The 14256-nt window shown below is 59.7% G+C and overlaps 1 protein-coding gene across 5 annotated transcripts in view; it reads right to left on the reverse strand.

The window, feature by feature from the left end:
- MED15 (mediator complex subunit 15) overlaps positions 1-14256 on the reverse strand; it is a 45340-nt gene that overhangs the window by 4556 nt on the left and 26528 nt on the right. For 2 of the 5 annotated variants that reach the window (XR_015144848.1, XM_086349135.1), the window contains exons 4-8: positions 13665-13694; positions 12349-12561; positions 4483-4694; positions 3530-3799; positions 2463-2570 (exon numbers count right to left, since the gene is read on the reverse strand). Coding sequence is in view for 4 of the 5 variants with exons in the window: in XM_086349135.1 (XP_086205261.1) it covers positions 2463-2570; positions 3530-3799; positions 4483-4694; positions 12349-12561; positions 13665-13694 (833 nt within the window). In the remaining variant the exon portion in view is untranslated. Of the gene's footprint in view, positions 1-315; positions 460-2462; positions 2571-3529; positions 3800-4482; positions 4695-12348; positions 12562-13664; positions 13695-14256 lie in introns of those variants that run through there. The other 3 variants (XM_086349136.1, XM_086349138.1, XM_086349139.1) reach the window with 3 other exon arrangements.

Below are 14256 nucleotides of genomic sequence, written 5' to 3' on the forward strand. Positions count from 1 at the left end.
CCTGGAGGCAGCTCCCAGCCGCCCTCCAGCCCACCCGCCGCACTCTGCAGGCCTGGCCTGCACTCTTCACCTGGCGCCGCGAATGCCGGCTGAGGGCCACTCTGCCTGGTGGCTGTTGAGTCAGGGAAGACGGAGGAGCACTCACAGGAGCCCAGACCCCACCAGACTGCCCGAGGCGACCCTCCCCGCCCGCTCCCCCAGCACGGCCTGGCCCAGGCCCCTCCACCTCTGCCCACCTTTCCCTGGACGACTGCAGCCTCCCACTGCCCCCCGCGTCCCAGCACGAGCTGACAGCCCCCTCCTTGTCAACTGCACCTCTGGAGGCATCAAGGCTGGCCTGGCTTGCCCTGATGAGAGCTCTCAGTCTGGGGTCTGAGGCCCTAGGCTGGTTCCTGGAGAGCTGGGCCTGCCTGCGCTCAAAACCGTTAGGATGAAGCGAAACGAAGCCCGCCCAGGCAGGCTCCAGGAGGCAGCCTGATGCCTGGGAATCAAAACGCCCGCCCCGCAGGCGGGGCTGGAGGGGCGGGGCGGGGCTGGAGGAGGGGCGGGGCGGGGCTGGAGGAGGGGCGGGGCGGGGCTGGAGGAGGGGCGGGGCGGGGCTGGAGGAGGGGCGGGGCGGGGCTGGAGGAGGGGCGGGGCGGTCTGTGCGGGAGGGGAGTGCTCCTGGGTCCTAGTCCGTGGCCCCCAGGATGCTCTCCTCTCTGGAGTTACCGCCAGAGCCAGGCGTCCAGATGGGTGCCCGGTCGTCCTCAGACACCCGGGTCCCAGGCTCCAGCCGGGGCTGGTACGACCGAAGCCCCAAGTGCCCCGGAGTCACTCCGAGAAGCGCCACCCACTACTGCTAACGGTAAAATCCTCCAGACCCGAGAACCAGATGGGGACGGGGGCGGCAGGACCCGCTCCAGAGGAAATGTCCACAGCCACGAGCGGCGACGTGGCCCTGGGGACGGCGTCCAGGAGAGCCTGACTTTTGCTGAAACGTGAGGAGGAAAGAAAAGCCACCAAGCGGGCTCCCACCCGTGCTTCCTGCCTGCCCCTCAGCCCCTCCTCCCCCACCCACGCTGACTTCCTAGTGTTGGGTCAGACGTGTCTCCGTCTTGTGCACTGCTACCACCGAGGCTGCAAAGAAGGGCTGAGGAAGCAGAGATTCCCCCAGGGCTCTTCTCACACCCACCGCTGCTAGACGAGCGTGCAGCGAGGCCAGCCCACCAGGCCCCACGAGTGCCCCACCCGGGGGGCAGACCTGGGAGCCCTGGGCGTAGACACCCAGGCTGGCCTCCATCGCAGGCAGGCCATGGGCACGCCCCCTATCCTGAAGGCCAATCCTCAGAACTCCAAACCCTGCGGGAGGAGGGGTGACCCCGCCCCTCCCCACTACTGCACCCCACGTCCCCACCTGAGCTCTGCCCCCACCTGAGCTCTGCCATCAGCTCTCTGCACTCTGCTGGGACAGGTCACAAATCCACGCCCCCCTCGAAACGACCAAGTGCCACGCAGGCCGCACCAAACTCCAGCAGAAGCAAAGGCGGCGTGACCGCTGGGAAGGGGAACGGAGCGCACCCTGAGAGCAGGGAGCCCCAGGAGGCCTGCGGACGAGGCCTGGACAGAGTGGTGGCAGAGGAAGTGGCTGATGTGGGCACACGGGGCCCGCAGTCCTGCCCTGGCTGCAGAGGTGATGCTGGCAGTCTGCTTCACACGAGGTCACGTGTGGGTGAGCCGAGGAGGACGGGGAGGTCACAGAGCCCCTCCAAAGGCTGTGGGAACCCCATCAGCACGCTCCCCCAGACTCGAGCCACAGGGCCAGGCTGGACGCTAAGGGACACGCGGCATCCCGGCCCAAACACGGCGCTCGGCTGACACGGCCACGGGAGGGGGGGCGGTGCGCAGAAGCCCGTGGGCCCACGGGTCTCACCACGGCACACCTGCTGAGTCAACGCCCTCCTGAGCCGCTGTGGGCGGGAGACAAGAAGCAGCAAGACCATGTCTGGACACAGGCTGGGGGGCGAGGGGGCCTGTGGAGAAGTCACAAGGCCTGGCCCCCACCCCAGACACCAAAGAGACTGTGGCCGCTCCTGGGCAAGGCCGGGAGGCCCTTCTGTCCATAGACATCGATGTGCAGGGGGTGGGCACCCAGGGGTGAGTCCTGGAAGTCAGGGCTGACTGCTGGAGGACGCCTCCTGGTCTCTGGAGCAACGGCCCCCAGCTCCATGCTCAGAGCTGAGGCGGGAAGAGAGCACGTGGCCCCCGCCCCCCACCCCATCACACGCTGGGGAAGGAGGCAAGAGGGAAGACCTGGGGCGGTGTGGGGTGGGCATGGCACGTGCCCTGTGCAGCTCAAACCCAGACACACCGGCGGAGCTGCCCCGAGGACCCCGGGACCGGCCCGATCCAGCCAGAAGCCCGCTGTCCACGGGTGACGGGCACTGGCTGATGCCCCCCGAGCCTGGGCGCAGGGCCCTCACCTGGACTCCGGGACCCACTATCTGCGAGGCCTGGGCCGTGGGCACTGCTGTCTGCGGCGGGACCTGGGGCTGCACCTGCGGCTGCTGGACGACCATTGGAGCCCGGACCTGCGGAGGGAGGAGCAGCGACCTGCAGCCACCAGGCCAGGGCCGAGGAGGGGCTCCTGCCACTTCCCCGGCTGATGTCCGCTACCAGTCAACCCTCACCTGGGGCTCACTGGCAGTGCCCATGCAGCCTGGCTCTGAGTCGGTAGAGTAGAGCCCTGCCTCCCTGACTCCAATGAGAAGTCTGCCCCAATGGGCCACCACACAACCACCACCACCACCAGCTGCTGCGGCGAGCCCAGGGCGCTGACGGCCCACGAGAGCCCTGCTCGCAGCCCCGACTCCTCGAAAGAACCTAGGCCAGAGGGCTCCTGCTGACGGGACCCTGCTCAGGACTCCCAGCCCTGCAGCCTGTGCCTGGGGGCCTCCGAGTCGCCCACCTCATGGTTCAGGTGCAGCTTTGCACCACCTCACCCAGCGAAGAGCGAAGAGAAAAGGACAAAAAGCAAGCAGCAAGCCAAAAAACACGTTAAGATGGCTCCTGGCACAGCGAACGTCCCCGACTGGGTACGATGCTGTCTTCCCTGTGATGTCCCCATTTACAGACACGGATCTGTTTTTGCACAGGTGCATGACAAGATAATATCTTACGCCTTCCTCAAAAACACTGTCACGACCTCTGCTCAGGACAGAACCCCGAGTGGTCGTGGGCCGGGCAGGTGGCATGCCCTCCGCCACAGTGAGAATGCAGGTGCGGCCATCCACCTTCTCACCCACAACCTTACGATGCCCTTGGCCTCCACCAAATCAGCCAGGATGCTTGGAAGACAAGGTGCCTCCTGGCAGGAAGGGCATTGCCATGGGGTGCGGCAGCTGGTGGGACGCACGCTCCTTTGCTGAGCGGCACATGGGGGCCAGGGCGGGGGTGCCAGGGTGAGTCCTGGTGCCGGAAGAGGGCCTGCCATCCACAGCCCTGGGGACACCGGGAGGAGGGCCCCGGCCGCGTGACACCGGCTACTCACCAGTTTCAGCTGCGGCTGGGTGTACAGCATCTGCCCCGGGAGGGCCGGAGCCTGTGACACCAAAGGCTGTGGCTGTGACTGCGGCGGGGGTTGCGGCGGGGCCTGGTGGTGCTGCGGGGGCTGCAGCTGCTGAGGCAGGGCCTGCGAGGGCGGGGGCGGGGGCTGCTGCAGCGGCGGCTGCTGGATGGGCGGCTGGGCCTGGAGAGCCTGCTGCTGCTGCTGCTGCTGCAGTTGCAGCTGTGCCATGCGCTGTAGTTGCTGCTGCTGCATCTGGGGCAGAATAAGCAACCCCATCAGCTTGTGGCCTGGCCCAGCAGCGCTCCCGGGGGCAGAGGGACTCCCAGCGTCACAGGGCCCTGGCCACGGACACTGGCCCGTCTGAAGCCTGAGGGGACAAAGGCAGGGTCCAGGGAGGGGTCCAGAGGGCGTGGTAAGGGGTCAGGTGTAGGTACAGCCCCAGAGAAGCTGGGCAACGCTCGGCTGACCACAGACCTCGGGAGCCCCTTCCAGGGCTGCCTGTGTGGCCCCGAAAGTGGGCACAGGGCCAGCTTCAGGATGAGGGGGAGAGATGGGCCTGAAGACCCCCTGTCAGCCCGGGAGAGGGGCTGTGGGAAAGGAGGCGCAAGCCCAGGCCGGGAGCAGGTGGCCAAGGGTGGGTCCTTTGGGGCTTCCCTCCCCCACCTACAACAGGCTGGAGCGGGACACGCTTAGCCCGTCAGCACACTGACTGAGACCATGTGCGAGAGAAGAGCTTTTCCTGTGACACAGCCACCCGCATGGGACGACGAGTGCGGCGTCCAGACACCAGAACTCTCAGGGACAGGGCGGACAGGAGGCCTGGACGTGCTCAGAGGACCCGCGGCCCTGGCCAGCCTTCCCGTCGAGGGTTGCCTCGCCGTGGCCGCCTGCATCCAGGAGCCCCCCGCCCGGGCTCTGGGGCTCGAGGCCGGCACCTGCTGCTGGTTCTGCTGGTGCAGCTTGATCAGGTGCTGCTGCTGCTGGAGCTGCTGCTGCTGCTGCACGGCCGCCTGGAACTGCTGCTGCATGGCGCTCTGCTGCGCCTGGAACTGCTGCTGCTGCTGCTGCTGCTGCAGCGCCACCTGCTGCTGCGCCTGGAACTGCTGCTGCTGCTGCTGCAGCGCCACCTGCTGGAGCTGCAGCTGGGCTGGAGACAGACGGGTGGGGCGCTTGTCCCGGGTGCAGCTGGGAGAGGTGCACCCCCGCCAGCACGGGAGGGACGGGTGCCAAGGCCAGCACTTAGCACCAACATCCACTCTACAGTAACTGCAGTCCACTCTACAGGGACCCGATCCACTCCTCAGAAACTGTGATTCACTCTACAGGGACCTGATCCACTCCTCAGTAACTGTGATTCACTCTACAGGGACCTGATCCACTCCTCAATAACTGTGATCCACTCTACAGGGACCCGATCCACTCCAAAACAACTGATCCACTCTACAGGGACCCGATCCACTCCTCAGAAACTGTGATCCACTCTACAGGGACCCGATCCACTCCTCAGAAACTGTGATTCACTCTACAGGGACCTGATCCACTCCTCAATAACTGTGATCCACTCTACAGGGACCCGATCCACTCCAAAACAACTGATCCACTCTACAGGGACCCGATCCACTCCTCAGAAACTGTGATCCACTCTACAGGGACCCAATCCACTCCTCAGAAACTGTGATTCACTCTACAGGGACCTGATCCACTCCTCAATAACTGTGATCCACTCTACAGGGACCCGATCCACTCCAAAACAACTGATCCACTCTACAGGGACCCGATCCACTCCTCAGAAACTGTGATCCACTCTACAGGGACCCGATCCACTCCTCAGAAACTGTGATCCACTCTACAGGGACCCAATCCACTCCTCAGAAACTGTGATCCACTCTACAAGGACCCGATCCACTCCTCAGTAACTGTGATCCACTCTACAGGGACCTGATCCACTCCAAAACAACTGATCCACTCTACAGGGACCCGATCCACTCCTCAGAAACTGTGATCCACTCTACAGGGACCCGATCCACTCCTCAGAAACTGTGATCCACTCTACAAGGACCCGATCCACTCCTCAGAAACTGTGATCCACTCTACAGGGACCCGATCCACTCCTCAGAAACTGTGATCCACTCTACAAGGACCCGATCCACTCCTCAGTAACTGATCCACTCTGAGTTCAGTTCAGTCGCTCAGTCGTGTCCGACTCTGCGACCGCATGAACAGCAGCACGCCAGGCCTCCCTGTCCATCACCAACTCCTGGCCTCCCTGTCCATCACCAACTCCTGGAGTTCACCCAGATTCACGTCCATCAAGTCAGTGATGCCATCCAGCCATCTCATCCTCCATCGTCCCCTTCTTCTCCTACCCCCAATCCCTCCCAGCATCAGAGTCTTTTCCAATGAGTCAACTCTTCGCATGAGGTGGCCAAAGTACTGTAGTTTCAGCTTTAGCATCATTCCTTCCAAAGAAATCCCAGGGCTGATCTCCTTCAGAATGGACTGGTTGGATCTCCTTGCAGTCCAAGGGACTCTCAAGAGTCTTCTCCAACACCACAGTTCAAAAGCATCAATTCTTCGGCGCTCAGCCTTCTTCACAGTCCAACTCTCACATCCATACATGACCACAGGAAAAACCATAGCCTTGACTAGACGAAATTTTGTTGGCAAAGTAATATCTCTGCTTTTGAATATGCTATCTAGGTTGGACATAACTTTCCGTCCAAGGAGTAAGCGTCTTTTAATTTCATGGCTGCAGTCACCATCTGTAGTGATTTTGGAGCCCAAAAAAATAAAGTCTGACACTGTTTCCACTGTTTCCCCATCTATTTCCCATGAAGTGATGGGACTGGATGCCATGATCTTCGTTTTCTGAATGTTGAGCTTTAAGCCAACTTTTCCACTCTCCACTTTCACTTTCATCAAGAGGCTTTTGAGTTCCTCTTCACTTTCTACCATAACGGTGGTGTCATCTGCATATCTGAGGTTACTGATATTTCTCCCGGCAATCTTGATTCCAGCTTGTGCTTCTTCCAGCCCAGCGTTTCTCATGATGTACTCTGCATGTAAGTTAAATAAGCAGGGTGACAATATACAGCCTTGACGTACTCCTTTTCCTATTTGGAACCAGTCTGTTGTTCCATGTCCAGTTCTAATTGTTGCTTCCTGACCTGCATACAGATTTCTCAAGAGGCAGATCAGGTGGTCTGGTATTCCCATCTCTTTCAGAATTTTCCACAGTTTATTGTGATCCACACAGTCAAAGGCTTTGGCATAGTCAATAAAGCAGAAGTAGATGTTTTTCTGGAACTCTCTTGCTTTTTCCATGATCCAGCGGATGTTGGCAATTTGATCTCTGGTTCCTCTGCCTTTTCTAAAACCAACTTGAACATCAGGAAGTTCACGGTTCACATATTGCTGAAGCCTGGCTTGGAGAATTCTGAATATTACTTTACTAGCATGTGAGATGAGTGCTACTGTGTGGTAGTTTGAGCATTCTTTGGCATTGCCTTTCTTTAGGATTGAATGAAAACTGACCTTTTCCAGTCCTGTGGCCACTGCTGAGTTTTCCAAATTTGCTGGCATATTGAGTGCAGCACTTTCACAGCATCATCTTTCAGGACTTGGAATAGCTCAACTGGAATTCCATCACCTCCAACTAGCTTTGTTCGTAGTGACCTAGAGCCAGACATCTTGGAATGTGAAGTCAAGTGGGCCTCAGAAAGCATCACTACGAACAAAGCTAGTGATCCACTCTACAGGGACCCAATCCACTCCAAAACAACTGATCCACTCTACAGGGACCCGATCCACTCCTCAGTAACTATGATCTACTCTACAAGGACCCAATCCACTCCTCAGTAACTGTGATCCACTCTACAGGAACCTGATCCACTCCAAAATAACTGATCCACTCTACAGGGACCCGATCCACTCCTCAGTAACTATGATCTACTCTACAAGGACCCGATCCACTCCTCAGTAACTGTGATCCACTCTACAGGAACCTGATCCACTCCACAGTAACTGTGATCCAGTCGACAGAAACCTGATCCACTCCACAGGAACCCAATCTACTCTGTAGTAACTGGATCCACTCTACTGTAATGAAGGGGTAGGAGGGAACACGCCAACCAGGAGGCCCAGTACGGCACCACCTATCTGCTTCCTGCCTCGATGGAGCCCCCGGCTCTGGACACAGCTGGGGCCTTTTGTGACCGGCTCCTTTCCCTCAGCGCTGCATTTATGAGGCTCACCCACGCTGTACCTCAGATCCGTATTCCCTTTCTCTTTGGGGCCAAACAGTACTCCACTATATGGGTTCCCCACATTTTGTGTTACCTATCCATCAGCTGATGGACATCTGGGTTGTGTCCACTTTATGGTGGTTAAAAATAATGCTGATAAAAACCACCAGTCAGACACATCCCTGGTGGTCCAGTGGTTAAGACTCTGCACTTCCCCTGCAAGGGATGTGGGTCTGATCTCTGGTTGGGGAAGTAAGATCCCACGCGATGCGTGGCACAGCCAAAAAAGTAAAAAGGAATAATCATTCACAAGATTTTCAGTGACGTAGTCTCTTTTCAGGTGATGAAAATGTTTCAAGTTTGAAGCCACGAACCTTCATGAATCTCCTGAACACTGTACTCCCAGAGCGCAAAAAAGGGTGCGTGAACTTTGTTGTTCTCTAGTCACAAAGTCCCACCTGACTCTCTTGTGACCCCATGGACTGTAGCCCTCCAGGCTCCTCCGTCTATGGGATTCTCCAGGGAAGAACACTGGAGTGGGTCGCCACTTACTGCTCCAGGGGGTGGAAGCTGTGTCTCCTGCTTGACAGGCAGATTCTTTACCACTGAGCGACCCAGTAAAGATGAAGAGGCGGGGCACGGGCACTCTGTCCCTTTGGCCAATCTCCTGCAACAGTGGCACCGTGGAGAACTAGAACGTCCTAACGCAGGAAGACGTGTGCCCGTCTGAGCATCCAGTTTAAGCTCTACACCGTTTTCTCCCCAGGCGAGGTTTGGCCAGCCCTGTGGTCACGACCTGGCGCAGCTTGGACACCACAGGCGCTCGTGCCAGCCCTCAGCAGCTGCCAAGATGACCCCGTCTCTAGTGACACGGCCACTGTGAATGCTGGATGAAGCACACAGCAGGCACAGCTGAAAGCGTCGGCGTGTGGAGCACGGCCACGCAGACCCCTTCCTGAGCACGCTTCCCACCACACCCTTCGGTTCTCCCAGTTGATCACTTTTGTCTGGTTAACTCTCTGGGAGGAGACTGGCCCACCGCATCTTTGTCTGAAGTCTTCTGCGGCATGTATCTCAGGGCTCTCCTGTCGGGATTAAGGAGCTGTACCCTCCCCTCTCGTTTCCATCCAGCCTCAGCAGGAAAGCCTCTCTCTTCACATTCACAGCGATTACCTATAGTTTTCAACTTACCTACGTCTGCCTTTCCCCTTCTAAGTCTCTCAGCTTTACTGACATATAACTGACATATACAGTCTCTTCCTCTTCTGAATTCTATTTTGTCGGATGCTTGCGTTGATTTTTAAATGTTGTCTGGGTTTTTGTAGTGTCAATCTCATTCCAGCTTCTCCTATTGATATGGAATTGACAAACTACTTCTATTGTTTTAGCAACGACTCTTACAATTATTATAGTTAATTTTAAAAAGTATAAAGTTTATCCATACTTAAACCTCTTGCCTAAATATAAGGACCTTGGACTCCTCTCTAAATATTTTTAAAGGAGGTTTTTCCACGCACACGACAGACCTGGGCCCGTGCTGCCCCCACTGCTGACTCAGCTTGGCTCGGTGCCTATCTGTCTGACGCTCACAGAGCGGGCCTGCGGGAAGAGGCAGGGCAGAAAAGCGGCCAGGGCGCAGCCTCGGGAGCTCGACGGGGCCCCGGCTCTGCTGCTCTGCATCTGTCTCCCCGGCTACAGGAGGCACCCATGCTGGCTCCGGATGCAGCGATCTATCACAGACCGGGGACCTGTGGAGGGCAGCTCCGAGGACCGTGGCACGGAGGCAATCTCTGTTTACAGAAAGGATGCCCCGCTGTGCCCCTCCTGACACAAGGCCAGAGCACACTGTGCCGGGGGCCGCCCCGGACACGGAAGACACCCAGCACCACCTCTGGTCTCTGCCCGTCGGACACCAGGAGCCTGCCCGTATAAGCTGCGACAGCCCACCCGTCCCACACTGCAGACAGCCCTCAGGGTGCAGAGCTGCCGAGAGTCACTGGCTTAGACGTACGCCTGTGGATACCCTTGTGTGGAAGTTGCTGCTTCTCCCATTTAGACCTGGTGTCTTGGGAAGGATGGTCTGAGAGGTCAGAGACGGTGGTGAGGGAAAGCAAGCATGCCTGTGTGTTCACTTCCCTTCCAGGGAAGCCTCCTTGGCTCTGCTGGCGGCTCTGCACCTGGGGCGCTAACACCCCAAGGGGCTTGTGACTCCATCCCTGAGTCTGCCGCGCGCTCCTGCCTTGACAGACAGCTGTCGAGACTGCCTTCTGGCCTCTGGTGTCCTGTGGCACACGGGCTGGCTGGGGTGTGGTGCCCGTGGAACCTGCATGGAGCCCTGGGCTCCCTGGCCGCCACCCCCTCGCCCCCTCTGCTCTGGGCCGCCCTGTGATGCCAGCCGCACTTCTGACTTCAGCCTCCGCTTCTCAGCCTCCTGCTCCCAAGGCCTCTGCTCTAGGCTCCATTCTGGGTAATGCCTTCAAATGCAGCTTCCAGTCCACAAGCTCTTTCTCCGGCTGTAACTAACCTTTTATTCACCCGCTTTCCTCTCCCAGTCACTCTCACACCTACAGGCTCTCTGTGGTTACGGGTCACCTCTGCTCGGCCACTCCCGACACAGTGTCACAGCACTCATTCCCTTGCAAGTCCAGACCCCACCTCCTTCCGCACCTGCGCTGACACCTAACAAAGCTACAGCCCTGGAGATCTCCACAGCTCGTTACCGTCTCTGCTCCTCCGGGAGGCGAGCCTGCTTCCCTCCAAGCCTGCTGACCGCGCACACCGCCTGCCCTGGAGACTCCCCTCCAGTCCAGCCCTGTCTCCAGCGCAGCTGGGGATGCCAAGGGCGCCATACCCATCCTGCACGGACAGACGCCGCAGCCCAAACACAGGCCACCCAGGATCCAGTCGGCCGGGGCCAGGGCTCCTGGGCACCCAGATTCCAAAAATCAGGAAACAAGGCTGATTTTTAAAGTTGGTCTCAAACACACGACATAAAACTCTTCGAGGAACAAAAATATGCTGAGTCTAAAAGCCCAGCCTCACCCAGTTGCAGGGTGTTCCCTGTCACTAACCCAGGCCACCAGGAGGTGCCTAGTGGGCTCTGGACTGCCTTTGGGTGCCCTGGTCAAACCCTGGACCCAGGGCCTACACTCTGGGGCATGGCACTAGGGCCTGAGCAGCCTGAATTCCATGGCAGCGTTCGGAGGTGTGAAAAAGGGTGGCAAGTGCCCTCAGGCACACACCTGCCTCAGGCAGACCAGGCCCCAGAGGTCACAGGGGGTTCTGCGGGGGCAGCAGTGAGACACGAGGGCAGAGGCCACAGAACGCCCTCCGGGCCCCTCAGGGGCCGACGCAGGACGTGGCCAAGGTCGGGCCAGGGAGTGTGCAGGCTGGCACCAGCACTTCCCCGCTGGGCCGACAGTCTCAGGAGTGAGACTGCAACTCACACTAAGCTCATCCAATTCAAAACTGTGTTTTATTATAAAATCTAAGTTTGTGAAAAAGAGAAATTCAATCGTATACCAGAGTAGTACATGAAAAGGAGGCAGAGCAGCCTTCTGAAGGCCGCCCTGTGTGCGCCTGTGCACGTGTGCGCCTGTGCTGACGAGAGGGGACGTGGAGCTCAAGATGAAGAGCCAAGCAGGGAGCCAGGTGTCACAAGGCAGGACTCAGAAAGGAGAAAAAATGAAGCTCTGGAGGTGGGGGTGGCTAGGGGCGTGAGGGTGTGGCCGGCCTCGGAGAAGTGAGGGGACCTTACGGAGCACACGGGCAGAGAACCGCGCACCGGGACCACGGCGGCCCTGTTCCCGGGAGGGCCACGAGGCCAAACACGTGGGCACAGAGCGCCCGGAACGCGAGCGCTCACACTGGCTTTAGTTTAACAGCCCAAAGAGAAACAACCCGCCTGTCCTCCAAGGCTGAGTCAATGAATGGACCGCAGCCCCAGAACCTTCCTCAGCAGTGAGAAGGCAGGAACGACAGGCACAAGCTGGAGGCCCTAAGGGCGTTATGCCAAGTGAAAAAGACAGTCTCAAAAACATAAATATCGCACGATTCCATTGATGCAACACTTGCCAGAGATTACTGAGGCCGAGAACAGACGAGCGGCTGCCCGGCTCAGGGCTAAAGGGTGAAGCCAGGACGGCCGGCTGGCGGGGAGGCTCCGTGTGCTGACTCCCTTCCACACCTGACGAGACCTCCCCGAGCCACACACGTGCACGCCCAGAGTGCGTCAGAGCGCAGTCGGCCTGAGCGCATGGCCCTGCGGAGGCTCTGGGGACACGGCCAGGGTGTTACGGTGGGAGCTGGGGGAGGCACACTGGCTCGGTTCCTCTGCAACTCCCAGAGGGGCCAGGAGCACAGTGCAGCCTCTCTCCCCACCCTCCGAGGCCTGGGGCCAGGCCAGTCCTGGAGCGCACCGCTGCCCCCGGAGGGGGTGAGGCAGGAGCCCTGAGACAGAGCACAGCCCCAGGGCTGGGGTCCCAGGCCGCCCCCCCACCCACCCCCCACCCCCTGGAGGCAGAGGCTGGGTGTCCCCTGCTCCATCCATGTACTCACTCTGCGGAGCGGCCGTGGACACAACAGCCATGTTGTGGGGGGCCATCCCAGAGGTGCCCGGAGGCGGCTGCCCCGACAGCGGCATTGGCTGGCCCATGGCACCCAAGCCGCCCATCCCGCCCAGGGCCTGGCCCGGGCCCCGAGTAGGAAGGCCGAGGCCGGCGGCTCCTGCGGCGGGCCCGCCCGTCAGGCTCTGCAGCGCATTCATGGGGTCTGCGGGGCACAGGGCGTGTGTCTCAGGCCAGTGCCCTCCGACCTGGTCCAGGCTTGTGGGCCAGGAAGCCTTCCTGAGTCCACACTTCCTCCCACCTCAGGCTTGATGCCCTCAGTGCCCCAAACGCTGAGTGGCCGGGGCCCCTCCAGGCAGGAGCCCAGCCCACAGCAGGCCTGGAACTGGGGCGAGCCAGCCCGTGGGGCTCCGCCACTCTTGGATGGAGGCCCCTCCCAGGGGTGAGACACAGCGGCACACCCAGAGAAAACGGGGTCAAGGGCCCTTCTGCAGTCAGCAGAGCCTGGGGGCTGGTCTCCCCCGAGAGAGGGGACAAGTCCCATGCGCACCAGAAGCCCACCTCTGCTAAGTCTGGGCAGGACCCCACGGAGGAGCAGCTCTTGGGAAAGAGCCCCGAGAACAAGTGTGGGAAGGCCTGAGATGCTGGGCCAGCAGCCAGTACCTGGGGAGGAGCCGAGGCTCTGTCACAGCAGCCCATGTCCACCCACAGGTGGAGTGGCCCGGCCAGCACCCTGCCACAGAACCCAGCGCCCCAGGGTGCTCGTCCAACACCAGAACGGGTCGGGTGCACTGACCCCGGCCTGCCCCCTGCCACCCCCAGCACGCCCCCGGCTACTCCCGCCTGGGGCGCTGGGGTCAGCTAAACCCCTTCACTGGCAGCTTGCTCAGCGAGACCTGGGCTAAATCAACAGGGCTCCCATGTGATAAAACCTTGCAATTAAAAAATGGAATTAATAATGACAACTCAGCTTGCAAAGAAACTTTGTAACTTAAGGTGAATTCACAGCTATTCCCTAGGAAACGTTCCCAGAGAGGACTGCACTGAAAGCACCTCTATGCACACGAGTTACCACCCGGAGAGCTCCACGGACTAGACAAGTCCCAGCCGCCACGTGAGTCTGCCGGGAGGAATGGGACGAGGGCGCTGCCGCTTGGCGTTGAGGCTGGGGGAGGCCGGGTGGGGGTTGGCGTCCCTCTGGGAACCTGCTCCTCCCAGCACAGAGCAACCCCGCCCACAGCTCCCAGCATCCCCGCCATGCCGCCCACGCTGAGGTGGGGAAAAACTTCAGAAAAGAGAAACTCTTACCACTGACAGATGCTTGAGATTTCTTGTTATCTATGTTAAAAAGAAGAAAAAAGAAAAGAAACCAGAGTAAACAGTTTTATATAATCACGTATTTCCACGCTAAGTCAGTGCAGTAAGCATTTGCCCAGAGGTCATTTTCTAACACTGACTCGACTCTGCCTAGAAACTAGACAAAACGCACTTCGGGGCTTCAGCGTCTGAGTGTGAACACGTGCACGTGTGTGCCCCGCCGCCGGCAGTGCTGGCACACGGGAGGCTGAGGGTGGCCGGGGGCTGAGAGCCCTGTTTCCAGCCCGCTCGGGGCGGCGTCGCGTCTTCTGGATGAGGACACTGAGTCTGTCCAAGACTGCTTAGAAGCTGGATCCAGCCCGCCCTGGCGCTGGCGGGGAGCGGCTACAGCAGTTCCACCCTCCCCCGGGGCGAGGCCGCCGTGGGCACCCCCGAAAAGGCAAGTGCCAGGGCCAGCTCCCACGTGGGCCCTGCAGCCCATCAGGCTGAGCCCTTGTCAGGACAGACAGCTCAGGCCCCAGTCTTCTGGTGGTGGCTCCTCTTGTTCCAAACACCACGGGACAGCCCCAAACATGGCAAAGAA

Source organism: Bos grunniens, chromosome 17 (genome assembly GCF_055505025.1).
Source record: "Bos grunniens cultivar Pamir isolate PY7600 chromosome 17, Bosgru_T2T1.0, whole genome shotgun sequence".
Taxonomy (NCBI): domain Eukaryota; kingdom Metazoa; phylum Chordata; class Mammalia; order Artiodactyla; family Bovidae; genus Bos; species Bos grunniens.